Genomic DNA, 15,601 nt, shown 5'->3' on the forward strand with positions numbered 1-15,601 from the left:
ACAGTAAGCACTCGATGAAAGTATGATTCATTGATTGAGTTCCCTGCCTCAAGTTGGTAGCCATCTGCTGAGACGGTTCAGAAAAAGACGTGGCGACTTTGTTCAGAAGAGCAGCTTAATCAGCTAAAGAGCAGATGATCATCATCATCATCATCAATAGTATTTATTGAGCGCTTACTATGTGCAGAGCACTGTACTAAGCGCTTGGGAAGTACAAATTGGCAACATATAGAGACAGTCCCTACCCAACAGTGGGCTCACAGTCTAAAAGGGGGAGACAGAGAACAAAACCAAACATACTAACAAAATAAAATAAATAGAATAGATATGTACAAGTAAAATAGAGTAATAAATATGTACAAACATATATACATATATACAGGTGCTGTGGGGAAGGGAAGGAGGTAAGATGGGGGGATGGAGAGGGGGATGAGGGGGAGAGGAAGGAAGGGGCTCAGTCTGGGAAGGCCTCCTGGAGGAGGTGAGCTCTCAGCAGGGCCTTGAAGGGAGGAAGAGAGCCAGCTTGGCGGATGGGCAGAGGGAGGGTATTCCAGGCCCGGGGGATGACGTGGGCCGGGGGTCGATGGCGGGACAGGCGAGAGTGAGGTACGGGGAGGAGATCAGCGGTGGAGGAGCGGAGGGTGCGGACTGGGCTGTAGAAGGAGAGAAGGGAGGTGAGGTAGGAGGGATCAACTGGTTTTATTAAGTAGATTCTAACATGTTCCTGCCTGATTGTAAGCCCTCATTTTCTTGTATAAATTGCTCTTAGCCCTCTGAAGAGATTCTCTAGTTTGACTTCACAGTGCCCCCATGGGTTGGCAGAACTGAAATCAGTTAGGTTATCACAGGATCTAGTACTTGTTTTCAATTGATTATCTTTCTTTGTTCATTTGGAACGAAGGTACAGTTCTGGAAATGTACCGTGGTGAGAAAGGAGAGCTGCTTCCCATTTACTTTTAAGTTAAAGCCCGCTGCTGGGTAGGGACCGTCCCTATAGGTTGCCAACTTGTACTTCCCAAGCGCTTGGTACAGTGCTCTGCACATAGTAAGCACTCAATAAATACGATTGAATGAATGAATTAAAGTCCTAGAAGTGAAGCAGTTTCAGCCACTGTAATCGTGCCCTTGCTCTGTCACAGTAAGCGCTCAATAAATATGATTGATTGATTGATTGATTGGAAGGCAAGCTGAGGCACAATAATTTTTGTCATTCAGCAGTTCACTGGTGGAGCTGAGAATGTAACAACATTCTCCTGATCCTCAGCCTAGAGTTCTGATTTCTGCCCTGTGCCCCCTCCCGCCTCCCACCCGCATCCCTCTATTCATTCATTGTCGTATTTATTGAGCGCTTACTGTGTGCAGAGCACTGTACTAAGTGCTCGGGAGAGTACAATACAACCATAACTTACGATCTCTAGACTCTAAGCTTGTTGTGCGCAGGGAATGTGTCTATCAACTCTGTTGTAGTGAATTCTCTTGAGGGCTTAGTACAGTGCTCTGCACACAGCAGGGGCTCAAATACCATTGCTTGATTGATTATTTGATGATTGGTTGCCTTGGGAAGGGTGTTTCATTATGGGAGTTTGGGCTAAGAAACTACTGGTGGTGTGTTACAACCGGGTTCTTTTATGGTATTTGTTAAGGGCTTACTACTATGTGCCAGGCACTGTACTAAGCGCTGGGGTAGGTATGAGCTAATCAGATTGGATACAGTCCATGGCCCACGTGAGGCTCACAGTGTTAATCCCTGCTGCAGAAGCAGCATAGCCCAGTGGAAAGAGCCTGGGCTTTGGAGTCAGAGGTCATGGGTTCAAATCCCAGCTCTGCCACTTGTCAGCTGTGTGACTTTGGGCAAGTCACTTAACTTCTCTGCGCCTCAGTTCCCTCATCTGTAAAATGGGGATGAAGACTGAGCCCCCCGTGGGACAACCTCATCACCTTGTAACCTTTCCAGCGCTTAGAACAGTGCTTTGCATATAGTAAGCGCATAACAAATGCTATCATTATTATCATTATTATTATAAATGAGGTAACTGAGACACAGAGAAGGGAAGTAACTTGTCCAGCAGACTTGTCACACAGCAGACAAGTGGTGGAGTTGGGATTAGAACCCAGGCCCTCCGACTCCCACTTACCTAATTGCTTTTGGTTTTGTAACTCTCCCCAGAATGCAGTTACAGTGTGTTGGTACCTTACTCTGCAAAATATATATTGGTGCCTCTAAGGGGCTGACATTTGCTTTCTTTTAAAGTTTAATGTAAATTGTCACATTCCCTATACATGGCTCACTTTGCTCAGGAGTTTATTAGGCACTTCATTAGGGAGGTGGTGAAACTGGGATTAGAATCTACGTCCTCTGACCCCCAGGCCTGTGGTCTTTCTACTAGGTCACCCTGATTTTGGGGGAGGAATCTATAGGGTATAATTAACAGAAATATATAAATAATAGTTTGGGGATAGTTGGGTAGCAGGCATTACTGCAGTAGAGGGGGTGAGGTCACTTGGGGAAGCTTTTATGTAAGAGGTGAGTTTTTAATGGAGCTTTGAAAGATGAGCGGGATCTATCATCATCAATCATATTTATTGAGCGCTTACTGTGTGCAGAACACTGTACTAAGCGCTTGGGAAGTACAAATTGGCAACATATAGAGACAGTCCCTACCCAACAGTGGGCTCACAGTCTAAAAGGGGGAGAAAGTGGGATGACAGAGCTGAGGTGTGGTGGAAGAAGAGAGCAGGTAGGTTTGGTATAAATCAATCAATCAGTCGTATTTATTGATAATGATGGCATTTATTGAGCGCTTACTGTGTGCAGAGCACTGTACTAAGCGCTTGGGAAGTACAAGTTAGCAACATGTAGACACAGTCCCTACCCAACAGTGGGCTCAATTCGTGCAGAGCTGCAAGGCTCATCTTGAACTTTCTTTGGAAGTCTCCGAAGTAATAAGCTTGCAAAGGGAGAGTTGTTCGCAGTGGGGGTTGGTATTAACCTGGGGTATAATAATAATGATAATAATAATGATGGTATTTATTAAGTGCTTACTATGTGCAAATCACTTTTCTAAGCTCTGGGGGGATACAAGGTGATCAGGTTGTCCCACGTCCCCATCTTCATCCCCATTTTACAGATGAGGGAACTGAGGCCCAGAGAAGTGAAGTGACCTGCCCAAAGTCACACAGCTGACAATTGGCGGAGCTGGGATTTGAACCCATGACCTCTGACCCCAAAGCCTGTGCTCTTTCCACTGAGCCACACAGATTTCGTGCGGAAAGCAGATAAGAAGTGAGTTATTAAATAGAACAGTGCATCACACCAATGTATAAGGCAACTACCAGGTTTTTGTTGTTGCAGGATAAGTGAAGCACATCTGTCTCCATAGCTTTCCTAAGTTTTTTTAATAATAATAATAATGATGGCATTTGTTAAGCGCTTACTATGTGCAAAGCACTGTTCTAAGCGCTGGGGGATACAATGGGATCAAGTTGTCCCATGTGGGGCTCACAGTCTTAATCCTCATTTTACAGATGAGGTAACTGAGGCTCAGAGAAGTTAGGTGACTCGCCCAAGGTCATACAGCAGACGTGGCAGAGCCAGGATTCGAACCCTTGCCCTCTGACTCCAAAGCCTGTGCTCTTTCCACTGAGCCACGCTGCTTCTCATGTGTTAAGCGCTTACTATGAGCCAGGCACTGTACTAAGCACTGGGGTAGATACAAGATAATCGGGTTGGACACAGTCCAACATGGGGCTCACCATCTTAACCCCCATTGTAGAGATGAGGTAACTGAGGCACAAGGAAGTAAAGTAACTTGCCCAAGGTCACACAGCAGACAAATAGCAAAATTGGGATTAGAACCCTGGTCCTCTGAGGCCCTTGAGGTATAAGATACAGTAGGAAAACTAAAATTGCAGTTTGCACATAATTTGTCTCTCTCCTCCTAGAAAACACACACACCTTAGAGGTGGTGGAAAGAACTTTGTTACTTCTGTATAAAATTCATTCGTTCAGTTGTATTTACTGAGCACTTAGTGTGTGCATATCACTGTACTGATCAATCAATCAATCGTATTTATTGAGCGCTTACTGTTTGCAGAGCACTGTACTAAGCGCTTGGGAAGTACAAGTCGGCAACACATAGAGACAGTCCGTACCCAACAGCGGGCTCACAGTCTAGAAAGTCTACTAAGCGCTGGGGAGAGTACAAAATAACAATAAACACATTCCCCGTCCACAACGAGCTTCCATTCTAGAGATGAGCTCATGGTCTAGATGTGTGCACTTTGTGACGTGAGTTTGGTGCAACATATTCTTGAGGAGGACGACTCGTTCTTGGCCGAACTCCTTCGGCTGGGTTCAGACCAGCCCTCCCCGTGGCTTTATCAGCCACCATTCTGGGGCTTCACCTGCTGCTATTCTCTGGGGCCTCGGTGGGCCCTAGGGCAGTAAAGAGTGCAACTTGTACTCCCCAAGCGCTTAGTACAGTGCTCTGCACACAGTAAGCGCTCAATAAATACAATTGATTGATTCATTGATTGCTGGGGCAGATACAAGGCAGTCAGCAGCATGGCTCAGTGGAAAGAGCACGGACTTTGGAGTCAGAGGTCGTGGGTTCAAATCCCGGCCCTGCCAATTGTCAGCTGTGTGACTTCGGTCAAGTCACTTAACTTCTCTGGGCCTCAGTTCCCTCATTGGGGATTAAGACTGTGAGCCCCATGAGGGACAACCTGATCACCTTGTAACCTCCCCAGCGCTTAGAACAGTGCTTCGCACATAGTAAGCGCTTAATAAATGTCATTATTATTATTATTATTACAGTCCCTGGCCCAGCTAGGGCTCAGAGTCTAACAATATCGTACATGGGCGATTGATTCCTGAACTTAGGTTGAGTACCTGATTTTTCCCCCCAAATTACCCAGGATCGTTTATTCCGTCAACTATAGATGAATAACAGAAGCAGCAGAATTAGAGAAGCAGCGTGGCTCAGTGGAAAAGAGCAAGGGCTTTGGAGTCAGAGGTCATGGGTTCAAATCCCGGCTCTGCCAACTGTCAGCTGTGTGGCTTTGGGTAAGTCACTTCACTTCTCTGGGCCTCAGTTCCCTCATCTGTAAAATGAGGATTAAGACTGTGAGCCCCCCGTGGGATAACCTGATCACCTTGTAACCTCCCCAGCGCTTAGAACAGTGCTTTGCACATAGTAAGCGTTTAATAAATGCCGTTATTATTATTATTTTTATCAACAGCGGTACGTGAATGTATTTATGTCTTTATCTGTCTCCCCCTCTAGACCTTAAGCTCTTTGTGAGCAGGGAACATGTCTATCAACTCTGTTGTACTCTCCCAAGTGCTTAGTGATAATTATAATAATAATGATGGTATTTGTTAAGCGCTTACTATGTGCAAAGCACTGTTCTAAGCACTGGGGGGATACAAGGTGATCAGGTTGTCCCACGTGGGGCTCACAGTCTTAATCCCCATTTTACAGATGAGGGAACTGAGGCACAGAGAAGTGACTTGCCCAGTGCTCTGTATTCAGTAAGCACTCAATAAATACCATTGATCGATTGATTTTTATTACCACAATAGCCAACTTTTATTTCAAGCTGAGAAGCAGCTTGGCCTAGTGGATAGAGCTCGGGCTGGGAGTCAGAAAGACCTGGGTTCTAGTCCCAGCTCCACCATTTGTCTGCTATGTGTGACCTTGGGCAAGTCACTTCTCTGTGCCTCAGTTATCTCATCTGTAAAATGGAGCTTAAGATTATGAGCCTCATGTGGTACAGGGACTGTATCCAACCTGGTTACCTTGTAACTACCCCACACGTGCCTGGCACGTAGTAAGCGCTTAAGGAATACTGTAAAAAAGTAAGAAAAAGAAATTGATGTGCCTGCTGATCCCCAGGCCTCTCCCACTCCCTCCCCACATTGCGGTTTTTCAAATTGTTCTCCCATTTTCCTGCAGCTCCCACCTTCCCCCAATACCACTCACATTCCTTGGAGCCCCAGAAAGGAGGCTAGCATTGTAGAAGCAGCGTGGCCCAGTGGAAAGAGCCCGGGCTTTGGAGTCAGAGGTCATGGGTACAAAATCCCAGCTCTGCCAATTGTCAGCTGGGCGACTTGGGGCAAGTCACTTAACTTCTCCATGCCACAGTTACCTCATCTGTAAAATGGGGATTAAGACTGTGAGCCCCCCGTTTGGCAACCTGATCACCTTGTAACCTCCCCAGAGCTTAGAACAGTGCTTTGCACATAGTAAGTGCTTAATAAATGCCATTTTTATTATTATTATTGTCAAAACCTGTCTGTTTTAAAGCTGAAACAAAGGATGAATATAGAAATGTTGGTCTTAAACTCAAAACCTCTCAATTCAAGGACTGCCAGAGTATTAGCCCTCCGAAACCTGGTCAGGTTTGGTTTTAGTCTGGCTCAGTGCAGCCTGCAGGCTCAGGACCACCAGATAATAATGATAATAATAATAATGGCATTTATTAAGCGCTTACTATATGCAAAGCACTGTTCTAGGCGCTGAGGTAGATACAAGGTCATCAGGTTATCCCACGTGGGGCTCACAGTCTCAACCCCCATTTTACAGATGAGGGAACTGAGGCACAGAGAAGTTAAGTGACTTGCCCAAAATCACACAGCTGGCAAGTGGCGGAGCGGGGATTTGAACCCATGACCTCCGACTCCAAAGCCCGGGCTCTTTCCACTGAGCCACGCTGCTTCCCTGGCCTAATAGATAGAGCCCAGACTCACGAGTCAGAGGGACCTAGTATCTAATCCCTGCTCCATCATCATCATCAATCGTATTTATTGAGTGCTTACTATGTGCAGAGCAGTGTACTAAGCGCTTAACTCCACCACTTGGGTGGGTGATCATGGACAAGTCGTTTTAACTTCTCTGTGCTTCAGTTACCTCATCTGTAAAATGGGGATTATTACTGTGAGCCCCACGCGGGACATAGACCGTGTCCATCCTGATCAGCTTGTATCTCCCCCCGATGCATAATACAGGGCCTGGCACATAGTAAGCATTTAATAAATACCTAAATAAATAAATACGTAAAATCTGTGGGCTTCGCCGTTCTGCCTCTCCTGAAATTGCCATTTTCCGAGTCCTCTCTACCCACTTCTCACGTATTATTAGTCGTCCGACAGTACACCAGAAAATGAGGGCTCCTTAAGGGCCTCCAGAAATCTTAGCAGTACAGCCTGCAATTTAGAGAAAATGGATTTAATCCAACGGTTCCTGGCTGTAAATGACCCTTTCATGCAGCTGGGAAGGCATTTTTCTCCTTCTCCTCTGCCCTCCCCACCCACCACTCCCCATTCTTTCCCTGGCCTCCATTCTTCCAGCGCTATTTATTCTTGAGAGGCTCCGTTGTTCCGATTGACCCAAGAGTCAGGCCCAAAGAAGGGCAGCCCGGAAAGTTCGTTTTCAGGCTTGAGCTTTGGGGCCTGAGGAAGATACGCTTTGTTGACAGTTCATTTATTTTTTTTAAAAAAATGGTCTTTGCTAAGTGCTAACTATGTACCAGACACTGTACTAATCGCTGGGGTCGAATCAGGTTACTCAGGTTGGACATAGTCCATATCCCACATGGAGCTTACAGTCTTAAGCTCCATTTTACAGTTGAGATAACAGGCACGGAGAAATTGTATGACTTGCCCAAGGTCACACAGCAGACAGGTGATGGAGCCGGGATTAGAACCCAGGTTCTTGTGAGTTCCAGGCCCCTGCTCTATCCACTAGACCACCCTGCTCTCTCATTGACTGAAGGTTGATTTTGCAACATCTGCCTTTCAAAGATTCGAGATTTCTTGGTAGAATTGAGCAAAAAGGGCTCATCATCAATCAATCAATCAATCAGTCAATCGTATTTATTGAGCGCTTACTATGTGCAGAGCACTGTACTAAGCACTTGGGAAGTACAAATTGGCATCACATAGAGACAGTCCCTACCCAACAGTGGGCTCACAGTCTAAAAGGGGGAGACAGAGAACAGAACCAAACATACCAACAAAATAAAATAAGTAGGATAGAAATGTACAGGTAAAATAAATAAATAAATAAATAGAGTAATAAATATGTACAACCATATGTACATATATACAGGTGCTGTGGGGAAGGGAAGGAGGTAAGACGGGGGGATGGAGAGGGGGACGAGAGGGAGAGGAAAGAAGGGGCTCAGTCTGGGAAGGCCTCCTGGAGGAGGTGAGCTCTCAGCAGGGCCTTGAAGGGAGGAAGAGAGCTAGCTTGGCAGATAGGCAGAGGGAGGGCATTCCAGCATCAGTTGGGTCTATCAAATTCAGCCCCTAATTAATTTTCAATTACTTTTCACAAGGATCTTAAGAATCCTATATCCCTTTTTCTCAGCAGCCGGTGATGCTCTTCCTTTGAAGGTGTCGGTTTGCACAGGCATTGGGAAGGCAATTGCTTACTTCAGATTACATTTTATCAGGCTTTAACAATGCTGGAAGTCTCTGGGCAATCTGGGTGGGACAGGAGTGTTTTTGTTTTTCTTTTTTATCAAGATACAAGAGAGATTATTGGTCTTCTTAGACAACCGCCATGGCACCTGATCGCACACAACAATGCTATTGGATGTTCCAGATGTTTTCAAGGCGAGATTTAGAAAGTGTTTATGTTGGCGTCTTATTTCTTAATAAAGGGTGACGGACACTTCAGCCAAATGGTCGTGCTGCACCCTTTCTACTCTGAACGTTTGGCACAGATTGGAGACAGTGTTTGCATTAAAGTTCCATTTCTTCCATCTCTTGAAATAAGAGGATGTGTAGAAAGCCTTTGCCAATGACGCAGGGAGCCCAGGATGTGACCCCGACCTAAGAAAGATGACTCATTTTGGGGCAGTATTTCCTGGCACAAATTGTTCAACTTGAAGGCGATTGGGATTTGATAGTGAGCTCAGAGGACTAAAGCATTGCTTAAAGTTGCAACTGTAAAATGACTGGGATTGCCCAGGGCCAGGAGTATTAACTAATTTGTGTATATTAATGTCTGTCTCCCCCTCTAGACTGTAAGCTTGTTGTGGGCAGGGAATGTGTCTGTTGTTGTGTCACTCTCCTAGGCGTGTAGTTCATTCATTCAATAAATACGATTGATTGATTGATTGATTAATATTTTCCAGCCATCATAGTTCTGCTCTTCGCTGCAAAGCTCATCTGCAGATTAGCTGTTGATTCATTCATTCAGTTGTATTTATTGAGCGCATTCTGTGTGCAGAGCACTGTACTAAGCGCTTGGGAAGTCCAAGTCGGCAACATATAGAGATGGTCCCTACCCAACAACGAGCTCACAGTCTAGAAGGGTTTGTCTACAACAAAACAAAACATGTAGACAGGTGTCAAAATCGGCAGAATAAATTGAACAAATAGAACAAATGTTGATGCTCCACCTCCTCCCACTGTTTTGAAATGGGACAACCTGATTAACTTATATCTACCCCAGGGTTTAGAACGGCACATGGCACATAGTAAGTGCTTAACAAACACCATAATTATCAGCGCTTAGTACAGTGCCTGGCACATAGTAAGCACTTAATAAATACCATTATTATTATAAGGAACTGGAGCTCTGTTCCCAGATGCTTGGGTTTTCCTTGTTTGCTGTGTGACTTTAGGCAAGCTACCGGGTCAGGGAACGTTTCTACCAACTCTGTTATGCTGTACTCTAAAACGCTTAGTACAGTGCTCTGCACACAGTAAGCACTCAATACTTATGATTGATTGTGATGCCGTTATTTTTAGCTCGTAAGACCAATACTTGGACTTTCTGGTGTAGGGCACAATTGGCAGCAGGTGGTAGATGAATTATAATTTATTATTTAATAATTTGATGATGCTCATATGATAGGAAAACCAAAAACCTGCGAGCCGGGAGAAATAGGAGTTGAGGGAGTGCTTGCTATTCCGTTTGGGAAATGCTACCTGCTCTCACTGAACTAAATGCCACTTAATGATTAATTGCCTTGCGCCTACAGAGCCACTCTTTCTGAATGAAGACTCTGAGAATTTGACTCACCCACAATCACAAGGGAAATCCGAGACGATCCTGAGAACCAAACCGTGATCACTTTTCTTTTTTATGGTATTTGTTAAGCGCTTACTCTGTGCCAGGCACTGTTCTAAGCACTGGGGTAGGTACAAGCTAATCAGGTTGGACATTGTTCATGTCCTACAGGGGGTTCACCCGTAATCCCCGTTTTACAGATGAAGTAACTGAGGCAGAGAGAAGCGAAGTGACTTTTCCAAGGCCACAGAGCAGACAATTTGGCATCCACGGGTAGCTTCCGCACCCCGTGTCTCTGCTCTGGCTGGGTGTTTTAACTCCTCACTGCCTCCTTTCCAATCTTCCCTTGGTTTTGTGCTTCCAGACCTGCTTCCTCCCGGGGTCTGTAATCTTCTGAACCCATCCACCATCTATGCCAACAATGAGGTGTGCCTGGGCGACATTGAGATCTACGGCTTTGACTATGACTACACTTTGGCCCTGTACTCCAACGCCCTCCATTCCATGATCTACAACACAGCCCGCGACATCCTGGTGGAACAATACAAGGTAAGCGAGCTTCCCCCTGCCTGGGCTGGTCTCCAGGGCTTTTACAGAGGAGTTTTGCAGCAAACCTCTCTGAAGAAGGATGGGTTTGAGGTTCTCTTCCTTTGTCCTTGAGGTGGCTTCTGCCTTCAAGCGGCCTGGATGCTTAGTTGGGGAGACGAGAGGGGTGAGGTTCCCTTGGGGTTATGAATTTCAGAGCTGCAGATCCAGCTCTTGACTCTGCCTGCAAGTCATTGGAGAGGGGGAGATGACTCCCTCAAGAACAAGCTTAGCTTCCCCTATCTGTAATATATTTTAATGCCCATCTCCCTCTACAGAGATCAAAGATCATGTCTTCCACCTCTGTAATGCATTCTCCCAAGCACTTAGTACAGTGCTCTGCACACAGTAAGCGCTCAATAAATACCATTAATGCCCATGTCCCCTTCTAGAATATACGCTTGTTGTAGGCAGGGATCGTATCCAGTAATTCTTTCGCGTTGTACTCTCCAAGCACTTAGTGCCGTGCTCTGTACACAGTAAGCGCTCAATAAATACCACTTACTGATTGAAAACCTCTCCCTTTCAAAACCCGCTGCCAATAATTGCTCCCTCCCTTCCTTCCTCATTTGTGTTCCAGTATCCCGAGGGGATCCGCAAGTATGACTACTTGCCTAACTTTGCCATCCGAGGACTGCACTACGACATTCCCAAGGTAAGGCTTCTCTGATCTTCTAACAATCTAACTCTCTTTGCCCTATAAAGCACTGGGATGGCTATGGGAAGAGGTGCCTGAATTAGGCCAAGACTCAAGGGACAGTTTCCTAGAAGTATTGACCTCTAGACTGGAAACTCTCCCTCTATTCTCGAAGCCCACCCTCTATTCTGGAAGGACGCACTCTGTAGACTGGAAGCTCACCCTCTAGTCCAGAAGCTCTCACACTAGACTGGACGCTTGCCTTCTCATCTGGAAGCTCGCCCTCTCATCTGGACGCTTGCCCGTAGACTGGAAGCTCTCCATCTAGGCTGTGAACTCTTTATGGGCAGGGAACGTAACTATCAACTCTGTTATATTGTACTCTTCAAGCACTCGGTACCGTGCTCTGCACACAGTAATAATAATAATAATGGCATTTATTAAGCGCTTACTGTGTGCAAAGCACTGTTCTAAGCACTGGGGAGGTTACAAGGTGATCAGGTTGTCCCACGTGGGGCTCACAGTCTTAATCCCCATTTTACAGATTAGGTAATTGAGGCCCAGAGAAGTTAAGTGACTTGCCCAAAGTCACACAGCTGACAATTAGCGGAGCCGGGATTTGAACCCATGACCTCTGACTCCAAAGCCTGAGCTTTTTCCACTAAGCCACACTCCTTCTCTATTCTATTCTCTAAGTACTATTGATCAATTTCTTCCGTACCCAACTACGATTCCTATTTAAGGATAACAGTACAGGCGGAGAAGGCGTTCCCTCAGAGTGCCAGCATGGTTGGAAAGACTGATGCGGGTTGGACCATCCAGGCCCCACCTTCTCCCAGATCTAGAAACCAGAACCAGTCCAGTCGCTTTATGTTTGCATGTTAGCTGCTGTGGTGCCCAGTTCTGTTTTCTTCTTGGTCTCTTTTTGAAGTTTTTGTTTTGTTTGGGGTTTTTAATGGTATTTTTAAGTGCTTACTATGTGCCAAGCATTATACTGAGAACTGGGGTAGATATAAGCTAATCAGGTTGGACACAGCCCCTGTCCCACGTGGTGCTTGCGGTCGTAATTCCCGTTTTACAGATGAGGTAACTGAAGCCCAGAGAAGTTAAGTGACTTGCCCAAGGTCACCTCACAGCAGACAAGTGACAGAGCTGGGATTAGAACCCACGACCTTCTGTCTCCCAGGCCTGTGCTGTATCCACTAAGCCATGCTGCTTCTCTTCATCTACTGGATTTCTTACATATACAGCCAAAGGGGTTCACTATGTGCAGTCCTTCTAATGCCTTTTCCCTTCTCTCTGTCTGTTCTTGGGGCTGTTCCAGGGCTTGCTGATGAAGATTGATGCCTTCCATTACATCCAGATGGGTACTGTGTATAGGTGAGTGTGTCAGCGACAACCGACCCTTGTGTTTGGTACAAATACCACAAAAAAAATGGGTGTGGGGGGTAGGGGGGTGACAGATCAAGGGAAGGGATGGTAGGGAGAATGACCAGTATATACTGTCAGTGCTCCTTAGAAACTGTTGTCATCTTGTTGTCTGGGTGGGAAGTTGGGGTGGTGGGCGGGGCAGTGGTACATTAGAGAAGCAGTGTGGCTCAGTGGAAAGAGCACGGGATTTGGAGTCAGAGGCCATGGGTTCAAATCCCGGCTCTGCCACTTGTCATCTGTGTTACTTTGGGCAAGTCACTTTGGTCAACTTCTCTGTGCCTGTTACCTCATCTGTCAAATTAAGACTGTGAGCCCCACGTGGGACAACCTGATCACCTTGTAACCTCCCCAGTGCTTAGGACAGTGCTTTGCACATAGTACGCGCTTAATAAATGCCATTATCATTATTATTATTCAACCCTAAAACATGGGAAGGGTCTTTGTGTCCATGTGACTGGCTCAGGTGTGTCCTAACATTATTGTAGATCCATGATTTGTTTGTTGCAAACTTGGGACCTAGGAGACCCAAGAGAAGATTCTCGCTTTTACTTAGACTGGGAGCACCTTGTGGAATAGGAATTGTGTCCAACCCGATTAACTTATAGCTACCCTGGCGCTTAGAAAAGTGCTTGACGCATAGTAAACTCTTAACAAATACTACAGTAATAATAAACTGAGGGCGGCAGTTATTTTCTCTTATTCTCCTTACCATTTTAGTGCATAAGAAGAGGCTTGCTATTTTTTCTATCGTGTACCTTATATTCATGACCCAGAGACACTTTGGTTTCTATTTGGTCTGACTAATTTCCCGTCCCGATTCCACCGGCTTTGTTATTCTTGGGGCCAGGCGATACCTTTCAGCCAGCCAGTCAGTCTGTTATCCCAAAAGCTTGGGGCTTTTCGTGTGTGAGTTTCAAGTCTCTAACGGGTTAGAGCCTAGTGGAATCTGGGGGTGGCATTTTCAATCAATCAATCAGTGGTATTTATTGAGCGCTTACTGTGTGCAGAGCACCGTGCAAAGTACTTGGGGAAGCACAGTACAACAGAGTTGGCAAACACACTCCCTGCCCACAGGGAGCTGCCAGTCTAGAGGGGGAGGCCGACGTGAATAAGAAAAAATTAAAGTTAGGATAGAAACATGAGTGGTGTGGAGCTGAGGGTGGGGTGGATACCAAAGTGCCCGAGGCACCAACTCCTTTTACTGCTGGAGGGGGGCATCACCTAGGTGATTGCCCTCCATCATCATCATCAATCGTATTTATTGAGCGCTTACTATGTGCAGAGCACTGTACTAAGCGCTTGGGAAGTACAAATTGGCAACATATAGAGACAGTCCCTACCCAACAGTGGGCTCCAGTCCCCACTCTTCACCTCCTGGGACCACCCCCAACCCTTCCCCACCCCGCAGCCAAGCAGAAACCCAGGATCCAAGCAGTGAGATCTCCAGAACCAGCAGTGGCCCGTCCCTCCCTGGAGACAGGTACGGTGCCCTGTTCTACCCTGCGGGCCACTGCATCCTAAGCTAAGATTTCTGCTTCTGTTCCCTTCCTCCCCCGGCCCTAGAGGAACACTTCCTCCAGGCCGGAGCTCGTTTGTGAGAGTGGTGCACGCCAGCGGTGGCACTTTGCAGGATGTAGTCGTAATAATAATAATGATGAAAGAGCACGGGCTTTGGAGTCAGAGGTCATGGGTTTGAATCCCGGCTCTGCCAATTGTCAGCTGTGTGACTTTGGGCAAGTCACTTAACTTCTTTGGGCCTCAGTTACCTCATCTGTAAAATGGGGATTAAGACAGCCCCCTGTGGGACAACCTGATCACCTTGTAACCTCCCCAGCGCTTAAAGCAGTGCAAGCGCTTAATAAATGCCATTATTATTATTATTATTATTAAGTGCTTACTTTGTGCAAAGCACTGTTCTAAGTGCTGGGGAGGTTACAAGGTGATCAGGTTGTCCCATGCGGGGCTCACAATCTTAATCCCCATTTTGCAGATGAGGTAACTGAAGCACAGAGAAGTTAAGTGACTTGCCCAAAGTCACACAGCTGACAAGTGGCAGAGTCGGGATTTGAACTCATGACCTCTGACTCCAGAGCCCGTGCTCTTCCCACTGAGCCCCGCTGCTTCTCTAATGTACCACTGCCCCACCCACCACCCCAACTTCCTGCCCAGACAAGAAAAGACAACAACATTTTCTAAGGAGCATTGACAGTATGCATTGGTCATTCTCCCTACCATCCCTTCCCTTGATCTGTCACACACACCCCCCCCCACAGTTTTTTTGGTGGTATTTGTAAGTATTTATTATGTGCCAGGCACTGTACTAAGCGCCGGGGTAGATACGAGTTAATCAGGTGGAACAAAGTCTGAGTCCCATGTAGGGCTCACAGTCTTAATCCCCATTTTACAGATGAGGTAACTGAGGCTTGACCAAGGTTTAACAGCAGACAGGTGGCAGAGCCCGTATTAGAACCCAAGTCCTTTTGACTCTTAGGCCCATGCTCTATCCACTAGGCCACGCTTCTTTTCTAATGGTATTTACTAACCGCTTACTATGTGCCAGGCACCGTACTGGGCTCTGGGGTAGATACAAGGTAATTCAGTTCATCATCATCATCATCAATCGTATTTATTGAGCGCTTACTATGTGCAGAGCACTGTACTAAGCGCTTGGGAAGTACAAATTGGCAACACATAGAGACAGTCCCTACCCAACAGTGGGCTCACAGTCTAAAACGGGGAGACAGAGAACAAAACCAAACATACCAACAAAATAAAATAAATAGGATAGATATGTACAAGTAAAATAAATAAATAAATAAATAGAGTAATAAATATGTATGTATGTACATATTTATTACAGTTGGACACAGTCCCTGTCCCACAAGGGGCTTACAGTCTTAATCCGCATTTTACCTATGAGGTA

At 46.0% G+C, this 15,601-nt stretch overlaps 1 protein-coding gene across 1 annotated transcript in view; it reads left to right on the forward strand.

The window, feature by feature from the left end:
* Positions 1-15,601, forward strand: part of LOC119929740 (5'-nucleotidase domain-containing protein 2-like) — a 57,101-nt gene that overhangs the window by 13,362 nt on the left and 28,138 nt on the right. Inside the window, 3 exon segments of the mRNA XM_038747993.1 lie at positions 10,390-10,574; positions 11,191-11,265; positions 12,572-12,627. Coding sequence (XP_038603921.1) covers positions 10,390-10,574; positions 11,191-11,265; positions 12,572-12,627 — 316 coding nt within the window.

The sequence above is a fragment of the Tachyglossus aculeatus genome, chromosome 6 (assembly GCF_015852505.1).
Source record: "Tachyglossus aculeatus isolate mTacAcu1 chromosome 6, mTacAcu1.pri, whole genome shotgun sequence".
Taxonomy (NCBI): domain Eukaryota; kingdom Metazoa; phylum Chordata; class Mammalia; order Monotremata; family Tachyglossidae; genus Tachyglossus; species Tachyglossus aculeatus.